General features: G+C 35.9%; 1 protein-coding gene across 2 annotated transcripts in view; it reads left to right on the top strand.

Annotated features, from left to right (window-relative positions):
* The window catches only part of LOC114902827 (bifunctional heparan sulfate N-deacetylase/N-sulfotransferase 4), a 280430-nt gene that overhangs the window by 172797 nt on the left and 86759 nt on the right, over window positions 1-20874 (top strand). For both annotated transcript variants that reach the window (XM_029235475.1, XM_029235476.1), the window contains 2 exons: window positions 351-536; window positions 2629-2757. In XM_029235475.1, coding sequence (XP_029091308.1) covers window positions 351-536; window positions 2629-2757 — 315 coding nt within the window. The remainder of the gene's footprint in view (window positions 1-350; window positions 537-2628; window positions 2758-20874) is intronic.

Raw genomic sequence — 20874 nt, 5'->3', positions numbered from 1 at the left:
ACACACACACACACACACACACACACACACACACACCCCACATTGGGCTATTCTGTCTTCCATATTTGGGTGCTTACTCAAGTGGCACCTTTTTTTTTTTTTTGTATCTGTCTGAGAAAGGGCCATATCTTCTTCCTATCTTCCCCCCAAACCTTCTATTTTCAAAATTCAGAGTTAATCTTAGCTACACACCACATGCCCAAAGTATTTACTATGTCTATCATAGGATTATAAAACTCTACCCTATTAGTTTTTATATTTCTCATCCTTAGCATAGATGTTTGTGGAAACAATTTTAGTTGAATTCAATTGACCACACTCCATATGACGTTGTTCTGGCTTTCTTTTAGGAACATGGAATACCTATCAACATGGGCTATGCTGTGGCACCACATCACTCAGGGGTCTACCCAGTTCATATTCAGCTGTATGCAGCTTGGAAGAAGGTCTGGGGTATTCAGGCCACCAGCACTGAAGAGTATCCACATTTGAAACCTGCACGGTACCGAAAGGGCTTCGTTCACGATAGCATCATGGTGAGCACATACTGCCGTGTGTATTGAAGGTTCTTAGTATCTACATGTGGTATGAAGACAAAATCTAACTTCAAAAATCTTTTACATGAGTATCATAAATCCCTTGCCTACCATGGTGGTCACACATTAAAACATTGCTTACCCATAGACTTGCTTCTTAATCTGTGGGGTAGTTTAGGCAAATTCAAGGCAAGCTCAAAATATTGGAAATGGGTTTCATATAGGTCATCCACTGCAGTTTCTGGATTAAAGTTTTGTCTAGGGAACTTATACTTCTGGGGAGTTTCTCCATGTCTATTAAACACCTCTCAAGTCACTACACCATCAACAGACAGAATCCAACAAATAGCATCTGAAAGCTAAATTTATCTACTCAGTTTATTTTGGCTTTCAGACACTCAAGAATCTTAAGATAGCATTTTTCATTGTTCTTTTTCTTGCATACTATGAAAACAAAGGTATATATTTTCTTTTCGGATAAACTAACTGAAAAAATAATAATCTGATGTAAGAATGACATGCTCCTATAAATGAGAATAAAACCAAGTGAATATTAGATGGGAATTTATAATTATTCATTGGAATGAAAAAAATCCTATTTTTTACTTTGAGATAAAATAGTTCATTTTAAAACTTCCATCCCCACGTCCAGTGCCTTAGGTCATGTTCTCATCATCAGTTGCCAAGATCATAGGAAACATTTACAAACCGTTCTCCCTCCTTTAAGTATTTACATCTTTTCATTCCATTGTTCAGATCGCTATTAGAATTATCTACCTGTCTGTCTGTCTATCTAATAATTATCCAAAACCAAAGAAAAAGTAATAGCACATATGTTAACCAGAGCTAATACTCAATATTCTTTAACCATAAAACTTTAATATTTTATTGTAAATTGGTACTAGAAGACGTAAAGAAGCCTTGGATTTAAATGGAGCTATTGATAATGCAAATAATAGTATATGGTGTCCATAGAAATCAAGGCGATATAAAAAGTATTACTCTGATATAATTGCAAAGCAAAGTGAAAGCAGTTTTCTTAACTGAGTAGCATGACCATTTGTTATATTATTAAATAAAAACATTCCTTTAAACCAATACTACACACATTCATTTACCTTGAATTTAATACAAACTGTTATGAAAATTAAGCAAAGAATAAATAAAATTATAGCTATTCTGTGCAATTGGATGCATTTTTCCATTAGATTATAAATAGTTTATTATTCAAAATAAGTTTTGGAATAAAATTACTTATTTGCTTTCTCTGCTGAACATTCAGATGTACAACAGAATTAACCACAGAATATGCAGGAAGCAATCATTAGATGATCTGACTACTACTGTGATTAAAATTTTAATTCAGAGTAGTAAAAACAAAACAAAGTAAAGGTGGCGAGGGTGATGAAAACTCATTGTTTTGAATCCCAGAACCTGAGGACCATGTAAAACTGTATTTCAGAAACAAGGAGAGTAATGGTCTAATACCATGAAAAATGCAACCCTGGAGAATCTCTATATTTGAATTAAACCAACCCTAAGAAGACTTTTATTTTTTACCATTTCTTTAACATAACTCAGATGGTGAGTGAGATTTATAGGCATGAATGAAAATGCTTTAACCTATATGTCCTGTAGCAGGGGTCCCCAACCCCGCGGCTGCAAACCGGTACCGGTCCACGGCCTGTTAGGAGCCGGGCTGCGCAGCAGGAGGTGAGCGGTGGGAGCAAGTGAAGCTTCATCTGTCACTCCCCATGGCTCCCCATCGCTCACATTACTGCCTGAACCATCCCCCCCATAGTTCGTGTTACTGCCTGAACACCCCGCACCCCAATCTGTGGAAAAATTGTCTTCCATGAAACCCATCCCTAGTGCCAGAAAGGTTGGGGACTGCTGTCCTATAGCTTTTATTTAGCAAGTCTCTTAATATGTGCATAATTACACCAACATCAACTCTTGATTACGTTAAGATTTTGGCTTTATCAGTTAAGGAACTCCAATAGGAATGAAATTCGCAGACTCTGAAGTCATGACACAGTGATGGAGCTTTTAATTAAGTCGTGTCGATGTGCTGCTTTTTCTTTTTCCTCAGGTCCTCCCTCGACAGACCTGTGGGTTGTTCACACACACTATTTTCTACAAAGAGTATCCAGGAGGGCCCCAAGAATTGGATAAAAGTATCAGAGGAGGTGAACTTTTCCTCACAATCCTTCTAAACCCAGTACGTATTCTATTTATGCTTTTTACCATAACATCAGAACTTTCAAATATATGTTTCGTTTTATTTCTATTGTCAACCCTCTCACAAGAATAGTTGGTAAATACTAGAGAAAAATTAGACTAAATCTCCAAATATTCAATTCCCTTTATAATCGTCAATCAAGAAAAACACAGATTGGTCTTCCCTGGTGGCGCAGTGGTTGAGAGTCCGCCTGCCGATGCAGGGGACACGGGTTCGTGCCCCAGTCCGGGAAGATACCACATGCCACCGAGTGGCTGGGCCCATGAGCCATGACCGCTGAGCATGCGCGTCCGGAGCCTGTGCTCCGTGACGGGAGAGGCCACAACAGTGAGAGGTCCGCGTACCGCAAAAAAAAAAAAAAAAAAAAAAGAAAAAGAAAAACACAGATTTGTTAAGATTCATATGTTGAATATAACAGTTAAATGTAAGATATCTCAATGTTGTCTCCTATACTTGAATTGTAGTAAAGACATATATACAGTTCTATAACCACAAATTAACATTCACAATAATGTGGTGCATATTTTGTCTATAAGTTGAATTTGCTTCTAGCTCAAGGTATTAGTAGACATACATTTCAGTCTCTAAAAATGATCACAATGCAAAACTGCATTGAAAATACATAGCTATGCATTATCTTTGCATACTAGGGTCATCTGAGGCCTGTTTTTAAAATCTCCATTAATTTTATTTGGAATCAAAGCTAGAGAATTTGTCCCTTTCAATTGTGCCCTTTCATCTTTCAAAGTTTTGCAATTTTATTTCCAGTTATATGTGGAAAAGTATAGCAGTGTGGGAATATATCATTAGATAATGTTGAGATTATTTCAGCTTTCTCAATTTTTTCCCATAAAGATTCCATTTCTGAGGCCTTAAAGAGGCATGTCCTTTTTTACATCCCACTGCACCAATAAAAAATATCAAATAGTGAGTTGCATGCTATGTCCACCTTGTTTAGTATAAGAAATTTTCATACTCAGGGAAAATGATTCATGCTTTAAACAAAACTATAGCTCAGTTGTCTGTGGCAAAGATCCAGGTATGTTTTAAACAACTTATTTAGATAATTTATATATGGTGTTTTTAATTCCTAAAGAAATTAAATAAAAACCTACCTTGTGTAAAGATGAAAACTTTTAAATTGGATTGGAGGGATAGGGAAGTGGGGGGCCAAAATGCCTCACATGAGTGTGGGTAATCAACAAACCTCCTCAAACTGCAGAACTATTAAAAACAAAACAAAACAAAACGGTCTGTTGTGTTGGGGTACCACTAAACTGGAGAACAGATTGGATGCTCTATGATCTTAGCAAGAAACTCTATTTCTCAGAGCTTGCTTGCTCTCCTGTAAAACAAGCTTGTTGAACTGGACAGTCTTCAGTGTTCCTCAAAAGTATTCCTTTTGGATATTCCTTTTTTGTGTGTATAATTCAAATTCATTGAGACTTAAAAGAATCAAAAATGTTACAAAAATATTTTTTGGAAATTGAGGTATGCATGTGAATGTTAATGCAAGGAAATGTGGGAAATCTTTCTCTTTAACCGTTCCCTCATTAATTGAGAATTTGATCTCCATAGAGGCAAGGGTCACATCTTCATACCGTTTTCACTCTGGAGCTACACTCCCAATCCCAAATCTGCTCTGGTCACCTACTCAGGGGAAGAGATAAGCATCAGAACACTGATGATTGCCCCCCCTAAACCTCTTGCTCCCCAGGTCTGATTGTTACTGATACTTACTACCTGGGTGCCCATCTGACTACTTGTCGTTAAAGAGATGGATTTATAACTGTTTTTTTGTTTTTTGGTTTTTTTGCGGTACGCGGGCCTCTCACTGTTGTGGCCTCTCCCGTTGCGGAGCACAGGCTCCGGACGCGCAGGCTCAGCGGCCATGGCGCACGGGCCCAGCCGCTCCGCGGCATGTGGGATCCTCCCCGACCGGGGCACGAACCCGTGTCCCCTGCATCGGCAGGTGGACTCTCAACCACTGTGCCACCAGGGAAGCCCTATAACTGTTTTTAAAATTTTGAATTCAGTACTCTTTATAAAACATCATTCAGAGACTAATAGTTGGTCCCTTAAATAAGATGAAAGACTATTTGGCATTTCTATCTTTAGCACTTGTTGTGAACTAGCAAAATAACACTAACCTCACGTAAAAAGCTTACGATTGCCACACAGATTTATTTTAATTGCAGAGGAATAGAACGGTGGAAGAGGAGAGTTTTCAGGAGACTTCTAGAGTCCAATCACAAACTGCAGTTACTTTATCATTGTGAATTGATGGTGATCTTAAAGTAGGATCCATGAGTAAATGAGAGAGACCCAGATAGACACAGAAGAAAGAGCAATGCTACAGGTAGTCAATAGTGTGGATAATATAGGACGTTCTATGTATGGAGATATGAGCCTGGATCAGACAAATAATGGTCCACAAAGATATGGGAGTAAGGAATAATGTTGCTCAAAACATCAACAGCATAGCCATAGGCAATCCAGGTTGATGCTACTCAGCTCTCTATGGAGACAGGCTGCAAGCAGCATCTGACAGAACCCAGATCAAAACAGGGCTTAGTTCTAGAGCTGCATATGCAGAAGTTACCAGATGTATTAGTCAGGGTTCTCCAGAGAAACAGAACCAAGAGGATGAGTGGGAGAAGAGATTTATTATAAGGAATTTGCTTATGTGTTTATGGAGGTTGACAAGTCTCAAAATCTATAGTCAACAAGCTAGAGTCCCAAGAGAGCTGATAGTGTAGTTCTAGTAGAAGTTCTATGGCTTGAGAACCAGGAGACCTAATGGTATAGTTCCAGTCCAAAAGCTGGCAGGATTGAGACCCAGGAAGAGCCAATGTTTCAGTTCAAGTTTGAAGGCAGGAAAAAAAAAACAACAAAAAAAACCCAAAAAGCAACCATCTTGTTCAAAGGCAATCAGGCAGGAGGAGTTCCTTTTTACTCACAAGAGAGTGAGACTTTTTGTTCTATTTGGCCTCAACTGATTGGATGAGGCCCATCCACATTAGGGAGGGCAATCTGCTTTACTCAGTTGATCAATTCTGTTGTTAATCTCATCCAAAAGCATCCTCACAGGCACACCCAGAATAATGTTTGAGCAAATATCTGAGTAACCTGTGGTCCAGTTGAGTTGAGACATAAAATTAACTATCGTTCCTAATGAGGAACTTAAGATGGGAGCAGACTGGAAGTAAGTGAAATGAAAAGGGGAACACAGAAAGAGGGGCAGAAGTGATGAATGAAGTAAAGATAATGTAAGCTTGGAATTTTTTGTACGTGTGTCCTATTGTGAATAGAGAGGCATCACAGATGATGGGCTATGATCAATAGTCACTTCACCGATGTGGAAAAAAAGAAGTATTGAGGCTGCTTGATTAATTATTATTTTAAGTTATATGGTTCCAGCAAGGCTGGCAAAGATGGAGTCTGCAGGAAGAGAATGAGGAAAGAAGAAAACAAAAAATAATACTGATACACAGCCTTCTCCTCTGGTCTATTCTTTTTCTCTAGTCATCACTTAATTCTTTGTCAGAATAAAGAGTATCTCCTTATTCTTTCACCAAAACCATGCTGAAGAAAAAAAATCTATAAATTAATTGATGTGAAGGTATGTTTTCAACATTAATTAATTAATATGCTAACTCTAAAGAATATTTGTATTCTAACAGAGCCTATTCCTGAATGAGAGGTCTATGATTGTATTAATTTAGGTATCAAAGTTCCTTGGGGAAATATGATTTTAGTAAAAAGCATTCAACATCCATGAAATCATAGAGAAAGATGACTGACCACCTCTTCTGACCACCTAGGAAAATTGATGTCTGTGAGGGCTTATAAGTAGGATAAGTGATCATAGTGTTAGCATAAACTCTAAAGATTTAAGGCCATTCTAACTTTATTTCATTTTTTCAATAATGATCTATACTTTCACATCATGAAAATACTGTAGACATCCTATATTATAACACCTCTCCTGCGTGGTGATTTTCTCCTCTGATTTGTAAATGATCCATAGAATTTTGTCCTTTTACTTTTTGGTTTTCAGTATGTTAATGAATGGATGACTAACGATAATCGGTAGCATGACACAAAGCTGGCAGTGACGGTAATTACACCAGATGATAATGTTAATACCCAGTTATACTTAGCAAATTGGAGTGATAGACAAAATCTAGCAAGATGAAATTTAACAGGAAATAATGAAAAGCCCCCAAATTACTTTCAAACAAAATAGTGTATAATGCCAGCATTATATAAGGATAAATATTATATAAAGATAGAGTAAATCTGCCAGAAAATTGTATGGGCTGCATCATGTCCTATTCAATTCCTTGTCATTGAAGTTGTCTAAACAGAAATTTTGTAGGAACGTGAAATCTCTTACTTTTAATCTGACGCTAAGAGTGTGATTCTGTTCTTATCCAGTTAGATGTGGGGTATATCTTTTTCACTGTAAAATATAAAAATATGAAGTAGGTTTAATTTTACGTATTACAGACCAGCATTATATATTTAGTTTTAGTCTATGATTATAAGGTCAGAGGAAAAAGGGAAATGGTAACTTATCAACATGTATAAGAACTAAAAAATGAGATAAAAATGGGAAGATATTCAGTGGTAGATGTATTGAGGGAAGTAGAAGAGAAAAAATTTTCTATCATCAATATACTGAAAGAAATATCAGTGCCAGATTTAGCAGACCATTTTGAACTGGTTGGTAGTTTCTAGATTCATTTGTATGCAAGCATCCTATGAGTCTAATAAAAGCTGGAAAAGGTATGTGAGGGAATATCCTGGAATTTCCCCCTCTAGAGTACTTTAAAAGAGAATCAATGACTATATAGTTCTTTCTTATTGCCTTGGGAGTTCATCTACCTAAAGGAAGGGGACTGGATTAAATAATGTTGAAAAGTTCCGCATATTTTTTTTTCTGGTTCATAACTTCCACAACTCTGCTCTGAAGTCAAAAAGGCATGAACCACACCAAGACCAGCATAGCCTCTTTCCCTGTCCAGCTTCCAATTTAGGAATTCACATTATTTTGTGTCACCCCCCGACTTAGAATAGACCTGTATCCTTTCTGTGTTCAAAGGTCTCTGATATTTTTTCTTTATGCATTTTCAATAGTTTTTTTAAGTTAATTTTGACTCTAGCTGCTATCCTGTTCTCATAGTTTGACACATTTTAAAATATGTCATTATTTCTAATATATCATAAAGCAGAAAAAGCAAATTGAAATATATGTTTACATCTTGACTCACATATGAACTCCTAATACTGTTGCATGTTAGATTTTTTGATTCAGAAAACTGCAAGAAATGGGGTTTCTTGATTTCCTTAGATACCAACTTGTTTTGCCCAAATGAATGTAAAAATTGAAAATTAAATGATATTAGGGCTGTTTGAATGACATTTCAAAAGAAGAGCTAGGCATCCGTCCACTTAACATTCAGGTAACTTCCTCATTTTTTTTTAGATTCTATCATGACCTCATCACATATTGATATTTGCCTGTACTGTTCCACACTTGTCAAATACTAACATGTATTTCCCTAGTGCCAAATTCTTCTTGTATTTTCAATATAGTCTTTGTACAGATAGGAAGAAAGATAATTTAATCATGTATGAGGTGAAACAGCTTACACCAGGTAACCCACCATCATTCAAATTGAGACACTACCCTATAAAATATGCAGCAACTGGCAATAGTAAGGAAGTCTGGAGTCTTATCAGATGGTGTCACTAGTAACTATAAAAGCTTGAAATGAATATGCCTTACCGGATTTAATTTTTTTTTTCTAGCTCATTTTAATTTTGTGCTACACAAAGAACAGTATGAAGATAGAATTTTCTAAGTTTTCTTAACATATATATCTAAAGATACTCCGATTCTAGAGTGCTTTAAAATGGCAGTACTGTAACCAGGAAGTCTACATTGTCCAAAGTTCAGAGCAGTGCCTAGACTCATTAACCTTTGTCTGTTCTTTGGCCAGTTGCAAATCCAGGTGAACAAAAAATATGTGCCTGAAACAGCAGTGTACTTGAAATTGACAGTAGAGTATAATGGAACCGCAATGATATACTTCCCCATGTGCTGTCTCCTGAAACTTCATACACTTAGGCTGGTTAATGAGCTTTCCTTTCTCATGTATATCAATCTCCAAAATCATGGAATCTAATAGCAGGTCAGTACATTATGGATTAGAGCTGGCTTTTCAGACAAATTAGAGAAAAGGCAGCTGCAAGGCGTAGGAAAACATCAACATGAAATAACCTGAACCAAACTTTAATTTCTTTTTCATGCTTAAATAATATGGAAGTAGATATGTAAGATAATTCACAGAAACATATTTTATGTGCAGTGCAGCAAAATAAAATGCAAGAAACATCCCGAGTCCTTTTCAGAGAAGATTAAAAAGAATTACAGATTACTGATATTCAAAGCATCCAAATATTCTTTGACGATTTTGATTTTCTATAAATGCTGCACTTTATAGAAGATTGTAACAATCAGATAATATTTCATGTAGAACAAAACAAATGTATATTCCACCAAAATATACTTCTTAATAAAATAATATATTAATATTTCTAACTCAGGGTCACGGGGGATATTGACACATGTTCCAGCAGTGTTTATTAGAAAAACAATAATAAATTAACTTCCAACTGCTCTACTACAGTGAAATGTGCCTCTTATCTGTGCAGGGACTTTGAAGCAATTAATGTTATTGGGAGCTCTGAGGCTTAGAGCCTGGGAGAACAGCCACCAACTGTGAGAAGAATGAACCCCTGTAGAATATATAGATTGTGGAAAATTATATTTCCACTCACTGAAAAACCTACAGTCACCTCTTTTCTTCCCTTTATCTGTTTTTTGAGTTTTGGGGTTTTTGGGGTTTTTTTTTTTTTCTGTTTTTTACTTTTCTTAAAGATTTGCCAGACTAACCTTTACAAAAGGACATGAATCACCACTTCTGCAGTGATTCACACTCTCAGCAGGGATACCGTAGAATATGGAGTCAGCTAAGATCCATGGCCTCAGTACAGATGATATTTTTTTCTGTCCACACTGAAAATCAGGATCAGAGTTATTATAAGGTTTTAGAGAATGAGGAGAAAATTTTGCTTTCTCCTGATTTGGGGGTAGTGCATGTTTTGTATGATTTCCCACAGTTGGATTTACTTAGCAATTAGTAGCTCAGAATATAAAGTGCACCACCACAAAAGAACAGGATATTTTGTCTCCTAAACCTGAACTCTGTCTTCTTGCCAAATGAGAGAAAGGTTGCTATTATTGTATAGACATGCATCTTTCTAAAGCAATGGTTGCTACAGGTCCTGATGGAATACAATTTACATTCCTCTATACTTCTAGATCATGAACAAATCCATAAAATTGCGTTGTTTTTTTCAATTTTGTTTCCCTAGAAAAATAAATGAAAGCAGCAATATTTTACTGGGGAAGTCTATTTCATCTTGTGTAACTGGGTAATTTAGTTTTCCCAAAGCATGTTATGAAAGGTAGTGGAATAGCTCTTTAGCATAAATAAATTTTCAACAGCAAAAAATACAACCTCCTGTTTATGTAGTTGTTAGTTAATAGATAAACCTTTTATTCCTCTCTGTTTTGAGTCTTACAGTATATAAATATTAGGCGCATAATGCTCACGACGATTAGGGATAGTTTGGAAGGAAAATCAGTGAATTCATGATTGTTAAAAAAACAAAACCATCTCTGAATTAGTCTTTATATGATTTAGTGGCTGGTGAGATAGTAAGAAATTAGGGGGTTCTGTGGGAGCCCACAAAATTAATATTGATATGTGTGCTTTTTTTGGCTTGTGAGTATTCACCCACCATAGTGTTCAAAATGGTTGATTTTATTCTCTCTTCCACAAATTATATAACACCTAGATATATATACAATATATATTGTTTCTCTCTTTCTCATTTATTTATTTATTTTTAAATCTTAAAGTGCATTGAAGTAGAAAGGCCTCTTTGGATCACTTTACTTTATTTCATCTCGGTTTTTCCTACTTCATTTTCCTCTGACTGCTCCTCAGAGTAAGATATTGTGAAAATAAAAATGTGCATTCTTTTCTAAAACATGTTGATATTTTCACATTTTTGTATTTTAAGAGCCCAAATTATTTTGTCTTAGTTTTTCCATTAGTGGCTTAATGGAAAACTTAATGCTGATATGATAAGGAGTATTTATAAATATTAAACTTGCTGGTACCCATTGAGGAATTAAAAAGTCTTATAATTTCCGTCCATACAGTCTTATCCACAGATGTCCAAAGGGGTCTATCACTCAAGTTAGCTTGAGTTGATATTTGTTAAATTTTTCTTTGAGATTCATAAAATCTCAAACGTAAAAATTGTTGACAAAAATAATTGGGAGTCTGGTGTTTAGTTCATAATGAATTGTTAGAATGCCATCAATGGTATTTGTATCTCAATCGTTTTATTTTTGTTTATTTGATCTTTTTTTTTCAAGGAGATCTTCTTGATGTGTTCACTATAAAGTAGTTCTATTCTATGGATGTTTATGTGTGTGTATAACTCCTTCAAGGAAGGCTTCGGAATCCTGTCCAGAGGAGTTGATATTTGAACTGAGCATTGTAGGGACTCATCAGACAAATGAGGTAGTGTGGTGGGGAATGTGAGTTTGCAGTAGGAGAGGGAAGAGCTGCAGAATGTTACAGAGGCTAAAATGACCGTGGCAAGTTTGGGAACTGTAAATGTTTGCATTTCACAGGAGTACAAAATGAAGATAAGAGTGGGTAAATAAAATTATGAAAGGTTTTGTATGACATGTTGACAGTTTGAATGCTATTATTCTATTGTGAAGAGGGAAGGAATTTAAACAAGGGAGTGATAGATAGACCCAAATAATAATTGTTATTTGTAATTCTAGTTGACAGGTCGGGGCCTTCCTACACACTCCTTCTTATGCCTATAGTACTTTTCTATTCCCACTGCTCTTGACTCGACCTTACTATTTTCCCTCAGATTTTACCTCTAATTTCTTTTGCTCACCTGGGTCCCCTCACAGGTTTAGGTCAGCTCTCACTGCTGTATGTTCACACAGAGCCACATGCATAATACTGTTCACAGTGGTGTCTTTATGTTTAGTGAATGTTGTCTCCCTCACCTGGGCTACATGCATACCCTGGAACATAGTATTGCCTCAGTAGGTACTTGTTCAATTAGACAATAAATAAAAATTATAGCATCAGAACTGTATGTGTCTACCTCATGCCATTTCACATGGTTTGTTAACTTTGTATCAGAAGAAAAGGGAAAGGAAAGGAGAAGGAAGGAATGAAAAAGGGGGTGGGGACAGGAAATAAAGGAGAGGGGAAATATAAAAGGAAAAGGAAGAAAAAGAAGAGGAGAAGAAGGGAGTTAAGGATGGAAAGAAAGAAGGAAAACGGGAAGCCATTTCTTCCTCTTTTCATAAAATCAGATGGGCAGCAGGAATGTAACTGTATTGTCTACTAACCAAACTGAGAAAATCTTGTTTTATTTTATTTTTCCTGGCTGGCTAAATACTGAAGAAAAAGTCCTATGATTTCTCTGTGCCTCAGAATTTCTCTGTCCATAAAATGGGGGAAATAATGTTGGTTCCCTTACTGTTTTACACAGATAGTGTGAGACGTAGCGAAAAGCAAGTGCTTTGATTTTTCAGAGAAAGTGTATATAATTTGGACATAATTCTTATTTGAAAAAGTAGAAGTATATATCACTTTTATTATCAATGATATCTGAGGTGTGTTAGCAACCCATAAACTGTGGTTTTATTTACAGTTTGAATTTTGCTTGATTGTTTCTCCCTGCTAGAACACATAAATCATGTGATAAAGACAGTCTCCTTTACAAAGGTATTTATTTCATTATAAGTTTTGCTTCTGAAAACGTTTTTGGTTGTCACCTTATTGTGCTTTCTGAGCTATTTTTAAATGATAAAATTTCTACCATTATTCTTTATTCCAGTGAAACAAACTGAGTCATTGAACCCAGTGCCTGCTTGGTCGGTCAAGACTGCTTTATTTTTTGGGGGGGGGGTCGGGTACGCGGGCCTCTCACTGTTGTGGCCTCTCCCGTTGCGGAGCACAGGCTCTGGACGCGCAGGCTCAGCGTCCATGGCTCACGGGCCCAGCCGCTCCGCAGCATGTGGGATCTTCCCAGACTGGGGCACGAACCCGTGTCCCCTGCAATGGCAGGCGGACTCTCAACCACTGCGCCACCAGAGAAGCCCAAGACTGCTTTTTTAATTTGATTTTGTTGTCTACCAAAGTACCTCAGATGTTTTTGCCAAAGGTTTTTGTTTTTGTTGTTAGTGTTGCTGATTTTGAGGTCTTTTATTTATTTTTTGTTTTATATTAATAGAGAGTTTTTCTGGAAGCACTAGGTCCATACTTTCTAATACTTTATGGCTAACACTGACTGTAGTGCTCAAATGAGAGGTGAGTAGAATTATTGCAGTCTCTGTGTTTAGTACACAAAATTAATGACATGAAAAATGGAAGACCTTCCTAAATAAAACATAATTACAGATAATTTAGATGAATGAGTTGAACTTACTAGAAATAAGAAAACCCAACCCCACAAGCCAAATAGAAAACTCTAGGCTGATTTTCATGATGTATCACAAAAGGAAAGATACTCTTCATGTCAGCCAGCCTTGATCCTATAGATCTGTCTCCACTGGACTTCACATCTAACAGAACAGTCAGTGTTCAATTACCTCTCTGTGATAACATTAACTACAACTAGAGAGGGAGCCAACAGATTTACAAGTAAAGTAAGGTCATGTTTTTGTGAACAGAGTTCATGGTGACTGCCAGCCTCCTTTAGCACTGTATGAAAATTACTAGCTTAAACAATGTAAAAGGTAAGATTTCGAGCATGAAGTGTTTCCCTGATTTATAGTTGTCACTTTTAACACAATTTAAGGTATCCAATAATGCCATTCAAAACATAAAGTGTAAGTAGCAGAATTGTGCTCCTTCTTTTTTATTTTTTTCTTAATACTTATAAGCTAGGTATTATTATTATTTTTTAACATCTTTATTGGAGTATAATTGCTTTACAATGGTGTGTTAGTTTCTGCTTTAGAGCAAAGTGAATCAGCTATACATATACATATATCCCCATATCTCCTCCCTCTTGCATCTCCCTCCCACCCTCCCTATCTCACCCCTCTAGGTGGACACAAACCACTGAGCTGATCTCCCTGTGCTATGTGGCTGCTTCCCACTAGCTATCTGTTTTACATTTGGTAGTGTATGTATGTCCATGCCACTCTCTCACTTCATCCCAGCTTACCCTTCACCTTCCCCATGTCCTCAATTCCATTTTTTACCTCTGCATCTTTATTCCTGTCCTGCCCCTAGGTTCTTCAGAACCTTTTTTTTTTCTTTTAGATTCCATATATATGTGTTAGCATACGATATTTGTTTTTCTCTTTCTGACTTACTTCACTCTGTACAACAGTCTCTAGGTCCATCCACCTCACTACAAATAACTCAATTTCATTTCTTTTTATGGCTGAGTAATATTCCATTGTATATATGTGCCACATCTTCTTTATCCATTCATCTGTTAATGGACACTTAGGTTGCTTCCATGTCCTGGCTATTGTAAATAGAGCTGCAAAAGAACAAAAAATTTCACAATTTGTATGGAAACACAAAAGACCCCAAATAGCCAAGGCAATCTTGAGAAAGAAAAATGAAGCTGGAGGAATCAGGCTTCCGGACTTCAGACTATACTACAAAGTTACAATAACCAAGACAGTATGGTACTGGCACAAAAACAGAAATATAGATCAATGGAACAGGATAGAAAGCCCAGAGATAAACCTACACACATATGGTCACCTTATTTTTGATAAAGGAGGCAAGAATATACAATGGAGAAAAGACAGCCTCTTCAATAAGTGGTGCTGGGAAAACTGGACAGCTACATGTAAAAGAATGAAATTAGAACACTCCTTAACACCATACACAAAAATAAACTCAAAATGGATTAAAGACCTAAATGTAAGGCCAGGCACTATCAAACTCTTAGAGGAAAACATAGGCAGGACACTCTATGACATAAATCATAACAAGATCCTTTTTGACCCACCTCCTAGAGAAATGGAAATAAAAACAAAAATAAACAAATGGGACCTAATGAAACTTCAAAGCTTTTGCACAGCAAAGGAAACCATAAACAAGATGAAATGACCACCCTCAGAATGGGAGAAAATATTTGCAAGCGAAGCAACTGACAAAGGGTTAATCTCCAAAATATACAAGCAGCTCATGCAGCTCAATATCAAAAAACCAAACAACCCAATCCAAAAATGGGCAGAAGACCTAAATAGACATTTATCCAAAGAAGATATACAGATTGCCAACAAACACATGAAAGGATGTGCTCCTTCTTGAAGCTGTTATCATATCCACTTAAACTCTCTTTCACACACAGGTACACATTCAAATCAAATGTGAATAAAAGATGGGACTTGAAAATTGCCATTCTCCTGCAATTTCTTTTCAGAAGTCCATTCTGTAGTTCACTTAAACAACTTGCTCAAGCAATCACATATATAGAGTTTTCTACATGGGCTGAGTTTTTATGATCATAAACACAGAGATTTTAGGAATTATGAGCTATTTAAAGATATAAAAAAGAAACTTTAAACACATCGCATTGCCCCAAATTGGAATCACCTCTTATTCCATCTTTTGCTGAATTCATCTTAAAAAAATATATGCTATAGCTTATAATGATTCTTGAATTTTTAGTAGTTTAGATTTTAGAAAAGAAACCCATCTATAGGAAGTGCAGTGATAGTGACTTACAATGTAAAGAATCATTGGCTCAATTATTGTGGTTTTGGAAATGATTTTCTAGAGAGCAGTCAAACTCTCAAGTAACATCAGGAGACATTCTTTTTACACGTTTATTCTCAAAGTAGGTCCCATTATATATCTGTTGAATGAATAAATCTATCAATAAGTACTGTCAACTCTACTTCCAGTGGCTCCATCATCTCTCCCCCAGAGAACTGCTATCATTCTGGCCACATAGAATCCATTATCCCCAAAAGCAGTCAGAATGCTATTGTTAAATTCAAAATACAGCATGTCATGGCCATTCTTAAATACCAAAGACTTCTCATTTAATCGCAGAATAAAATTCAAACCGTGGTCTATGACCTGGCCCTCTGCTGGCTTCTCTGCATTGACCAAGTTCCATTCTCACCATGCCATGATTATTTCCACACCGTCCTTCAAATATGCCAAGATTGTTTGCCCCTCAGGGCTTTTGTGCTACCATCACTTTGCTTGGAGTGAGCTGCTTCCAGGAATTTGTTAGCCTTGATTTCTTCTGCCTTTTATGTCTCAGGTCAAAAGTCACTACCTCGGAGAGTGGCTGCCTGGCCTTTTCGCAGTCATTCTCTATCACTTATCTGTCTTATTTTTTCATGGTATTCACTACTCTCTAGACCTCTCCTATTGATTTATGTGTTCACCATCTGTTTCCCTTCCCCAGTTTCACTCCCCATCCTCAAACCACCAATGATCCACTCCACGTTAGCTCCATGAGTCCAGCAACATTTGTGTTGCGGTGGAGGGTACAGGGAGGATATGAGTGGCATAGAAATTGCTAAACCATTTGATGGTTAATCATTATTTATTCCTAGGTAGATATCTTTGTGAGCTTTGGAAGTGATATTTAGCTAAAGATTTAAAATGTTAATGTGCAAATGAAAACAATTCTGTATATTTGATCATTGTTTATTTGTTTTGATGTACACAGATAATTTTACAATTTTTATGGAAAACAATCCATATACCTGAAGTGTTTTATAATATTTATGCAAATTTGACTTAAAGTAATATTTCATTTTACCTTACCAAACTGGTTAGATTAATATCTGCCTAATATTAGAAAAATATACCTAGTAATCATATCTTAAGAAACACAAATATAAGTCAGGAATGTTCAATATTCTCTCAAGTATTGATATCTATTACTTTTAATGTAATAGAGCTCTTTGTTCTATTTAGAGTAACTAGTACTTATTCAATGTTACCTATATTTAAAATTCTATATGATTTCCATGTATTAACTCATTTAATTCTCCCAGCAACCACATAATGATAATGCTATTATTATCCCCATTTTCTGAATGAGGAAACTATCCAGAGAAGTTAGCTAATTAATCCAATATCATGCAGATAGAGAGCAGCAGAGCTACAATTTAAACTCAGGAGGCTGGGTTCTAAAACCCCCCACTCTTTTACCAGTATAGTACAGTACACTGTCTCTCCAAGTCAGACTACTGTGCAAAATAATAATATAACTTGGGGAAAATCTGTCTTTTTGTGGGAGAGTGATTCTAACAGCAATAACTATACTCCATCAACTTCCAGGGTTGAATACATTTATGCAATTGCACATATGTATACATATCTATATATTTTTCAAAATTCCTTGCTCACCTCAAAGCTGTAGGCTCCTTGATTCTTTCAGTATACACCTATTAGGTATGATTAGTGTGCCAGAGACATAAGAAAACAAAGAGTGCAGTCCTCACAGACTGGTGGGAGAAATAAACATACGGCAGAAATTTGGATACAGTTTGATATGTGCTGTCACAAAAGGCATGTAAATACAGACAAGGGGAGATTGTCACACGCCTACAAGGGCGATGTGATATTTGAGCTGAACAGAATGTATAGAGTTTTGAGTGTCATTGGAGAAGGGTGTTTCACACTGTGAGGAAGCTAATGAGCTAATGAGCTGGAGGCATATAAAGAAAAGGGTATGGAAAGGACAAACAATAAAAAGATGGAGGGATAAGAGTAAAAGGAAAGAATGAGATGGGCAGAGGGTCAGGGCTGCAGGTTTTATGGATCATTCATTTGTAGGGATGCTGAGTGATGTGATACTCAGATGTAGAGACAAACCTAGTATTCTTATTTCTTAATATTTGAGCTATTCCATCAAAATGATAACCTTCCTTGAGAGAGGATAGTTTTTTGTTTTGTTTTGTTTTGTTTTAATCAGACCACGAGTTTGCTAGAACTTTTTTTTAAAAACTATCCTCATCTCAAGGAAGTACAGAAATAAATCTTCTTAGTCCTTTGCTCACAAAGAAAATGGTGATATAAGAGACAAATATATACATATACAAAGTATATGCTGTCCTTTCTTCCTAGGCTGTCTTTGCAAAATGAGCAAACCTCAGGATTTTGAAGATTAGTCTTTTTAAATTGATTTTAAAACCATGTAAGAATTAGAAATATTGCAATATTAGATCCATAGTCTTTGTGGTTTTTTCCTTTTTTTTTTCTTCTTTTTCTCTCTCCTCCCTCTTTCCCCTCTCTCCCCTCCCCCCTCTCCTCCTTCTCTCCCCCTTCCATTTTACCTTCTTCTCCTTCTGTCTTCTTTAATTAACAGGTTCAGCTAATTACTTCTAGAATCATTACATTATTAGTCCACAAGAAACATGTTGTAATTTTATACCATCCATTGACATTCGATGTCATTTATAATGACAAAAATAATAGACTCCAATTAACAACCAATGACTTAGACTTTAAAATGAACTTATGTTTAGAAGAACACACAGGCTTTGTATACTTCATCTAGTATTTTTAATGAAATCTTTTCTGTGTTAAAGAAAAACAGAAATCTGTTCTTAAGACTGTCACTACCCAAGAAAAATAACTTTAACTTATAATTTTAATGATGAAAAGGAGGGCTGTAATTCTTTGCACATTTGACTGTTAAACAGATGGTTGTAAAAGAGGAATAAATTTAATACAGTGTATATATATATATATATACACACATATATATATATATATATATATATATATATATTTTAACTTCTAATTAGACTTATTAACCTCATTGCATCTTATCTGGTGTCACTGGAGGGAAAATACTGAGCCATTAAGAAACAAAACCAAATTCAAGTACAACTAGCTCACTGGCTCCATTATGGCATTGACCAGTCTTTTGAGGTTCCTTCTTGGGGATCTGACAGCTTTGTGGTTTTGTTCTTAGAAGACTGGCAGAGGCTGCCTATTTGTGATTGCTGGAGAACCCCTGAGAACAGAGGGAGGCTAGTGAGAACAATTTCCTTCAGGGGTCATCTTACCAGTTTACTGGAGAACTTTGCTTTTCAGGTTCATATCTAGCACTTTTGCTAAGCAATATGTTATATTCAATTTTTTCTGCATTTAAAAAAATTCATTAGGATAGTACCAGTTTAATATTTCAAGAGAAAATAAAGATCAGATCAACATCTGTAGTAAAGGAGAAATTATAGGAGCAGACATAAAAAATGCCCCTATCTCCACCTGCCACTGTCTGAGTGCAAGTTACCTATTCTCTGCCTGGCGGTGCCAGGAGTGAAAAAGAACTTGATAAAACATTAAAGGGAAACAAGCAGTTGCTCTTGCCTTTCAAAAGATGGTGATTAAAAGTGTCAACTGGAAATTCAAGTCCTCCCTATCTCAATTTCCTGCCGCCTCAGAATGGTACTAATTCTGAAAGGATGATTGTTACCTTATTAAAAAAATAAGTGCTGATGGATACAAGCACATTTGCAAGATGGGGAATATTGGGAGAGGAGCCAGTTTGGAAAAAGGACTATCAAGAACACATTTATTGATAAGTTGATTTTGAGATGTACTTTAGGCATCCAACACGTTATTTGTTTGCTATTTGGCTACATGAGTCAGCAGCTCAAGAGCTCTCTCTGTAAGATACATTGGCATCAAGATGGAATATAAAGTTATGGGACTGAACGATCTATCTGCAGAGCAGAAGAATAGATTCAATAGCAGGCAAATTTTATTTCTCATATTTAGGAATATTATCCAGACTGCTATGTCTTATTAGTAATTGCAAGGAAAATCTCATTTTCTCTGACAAAGAACAAGTCAGAATACACACACACAAAACCCCCTCCCTTTAATGACTGTCATAATATTGAAATGTGCTGGTGATGTTTTAGGGCCTCTTTTTTCTTCTAATAGAAATGTTCATTTCCTGAAGTGGCAATTTTGAGAAATTAAGGACATGGATAATTGAAATGAGCTTTCCATTTTTGCTCACATACTAAAGTTTTTGCCTCATTGGATAACTTTAATTTTCCCCCTACTTCTTCACCAAGATTTTGAGTAGGTCTGAAGAGAAAGTGCTCTGACATATTTAAGACATCCTGAGACAGAATCTGCACCCATGATCATATCTCTTTATTGTTGACAAGGTCTCATAGAATGTTTTTCCTAGCTCATCTTTCTTGCTCCCTTGCCATTTTGGAAGATAAAGAACCAGCTCATAAATACTTAACGGACAAGATAAGCTAATAAATACAGCTCTAAATACCATCCCCTTACAATAGTCCAAGAATTATCAATCCTGGAATAATTCCTTATACCAACCAAGAAGAGCTCTCTATAAAGCCAAACTGTTTAAGTCAAAATTCAAAACAAAATCTACATTTCAAATGAGATATTAACAACTCTTCTGGCATTTTAGTGATACATTTGCTACTCATCTCAATAACCTTTTAATTTCATACTAATGCATAAGATTGTCTTTACTAATGAGTAAGGATTTGCCCAAGGAAATTAGTGATATCTTAATCTATAAATTTTTGAATGGCTGTTGAATTAATCTAAATTAGAAATTTAGATTTCAAATAAGTCTTAGTAGTTGAGATTTTTTAAGCCACTAACCCTGATGTTATGCCAGCCTATATATAATGAATTATCTAACAACCTCTTCATCCTCAATATGCCTTATTCATAGACATCATACTGATTAAGGGAAAACATTAACTTATTTATTTATTTATTTAATATTTTATTTTTAAGGGTATCCCAGAATAGGAGGGGGTAATTTTTTGATAAGTGAATTTTGAAAATAATAATAAATATATAAATATTTTTCAATTATTTATTTGGGTCAAATCAAAACACTATTTTGGTTAGGATATTGACAGAGAAATAATATTGAGGTTATAGAAAAAGAATTGGTCCATTCCAAGCC

The sequence above is a fragment of the Monodon monoceros genome, unplaced genomic scaffold (genome assembly GCF_005190385.1).
Source record: "Monodon monoceros isolate NGI ecotype Baffin Bay Population unplaced genomic scaffold, NGI_Narwhal_1 Super_Scaffold_20, whole genome shotgun sequence".
NCBI lineage: Eukaryota > Metazoa > Chordata > Mammalia > Artiodactyla > Monodontidae > Monodon > Monodon monoceros.
Note: the sequence above shows the minus strand (reverse complement) of the source record. Positions and strands in the feature narration are given on the sequence as shown.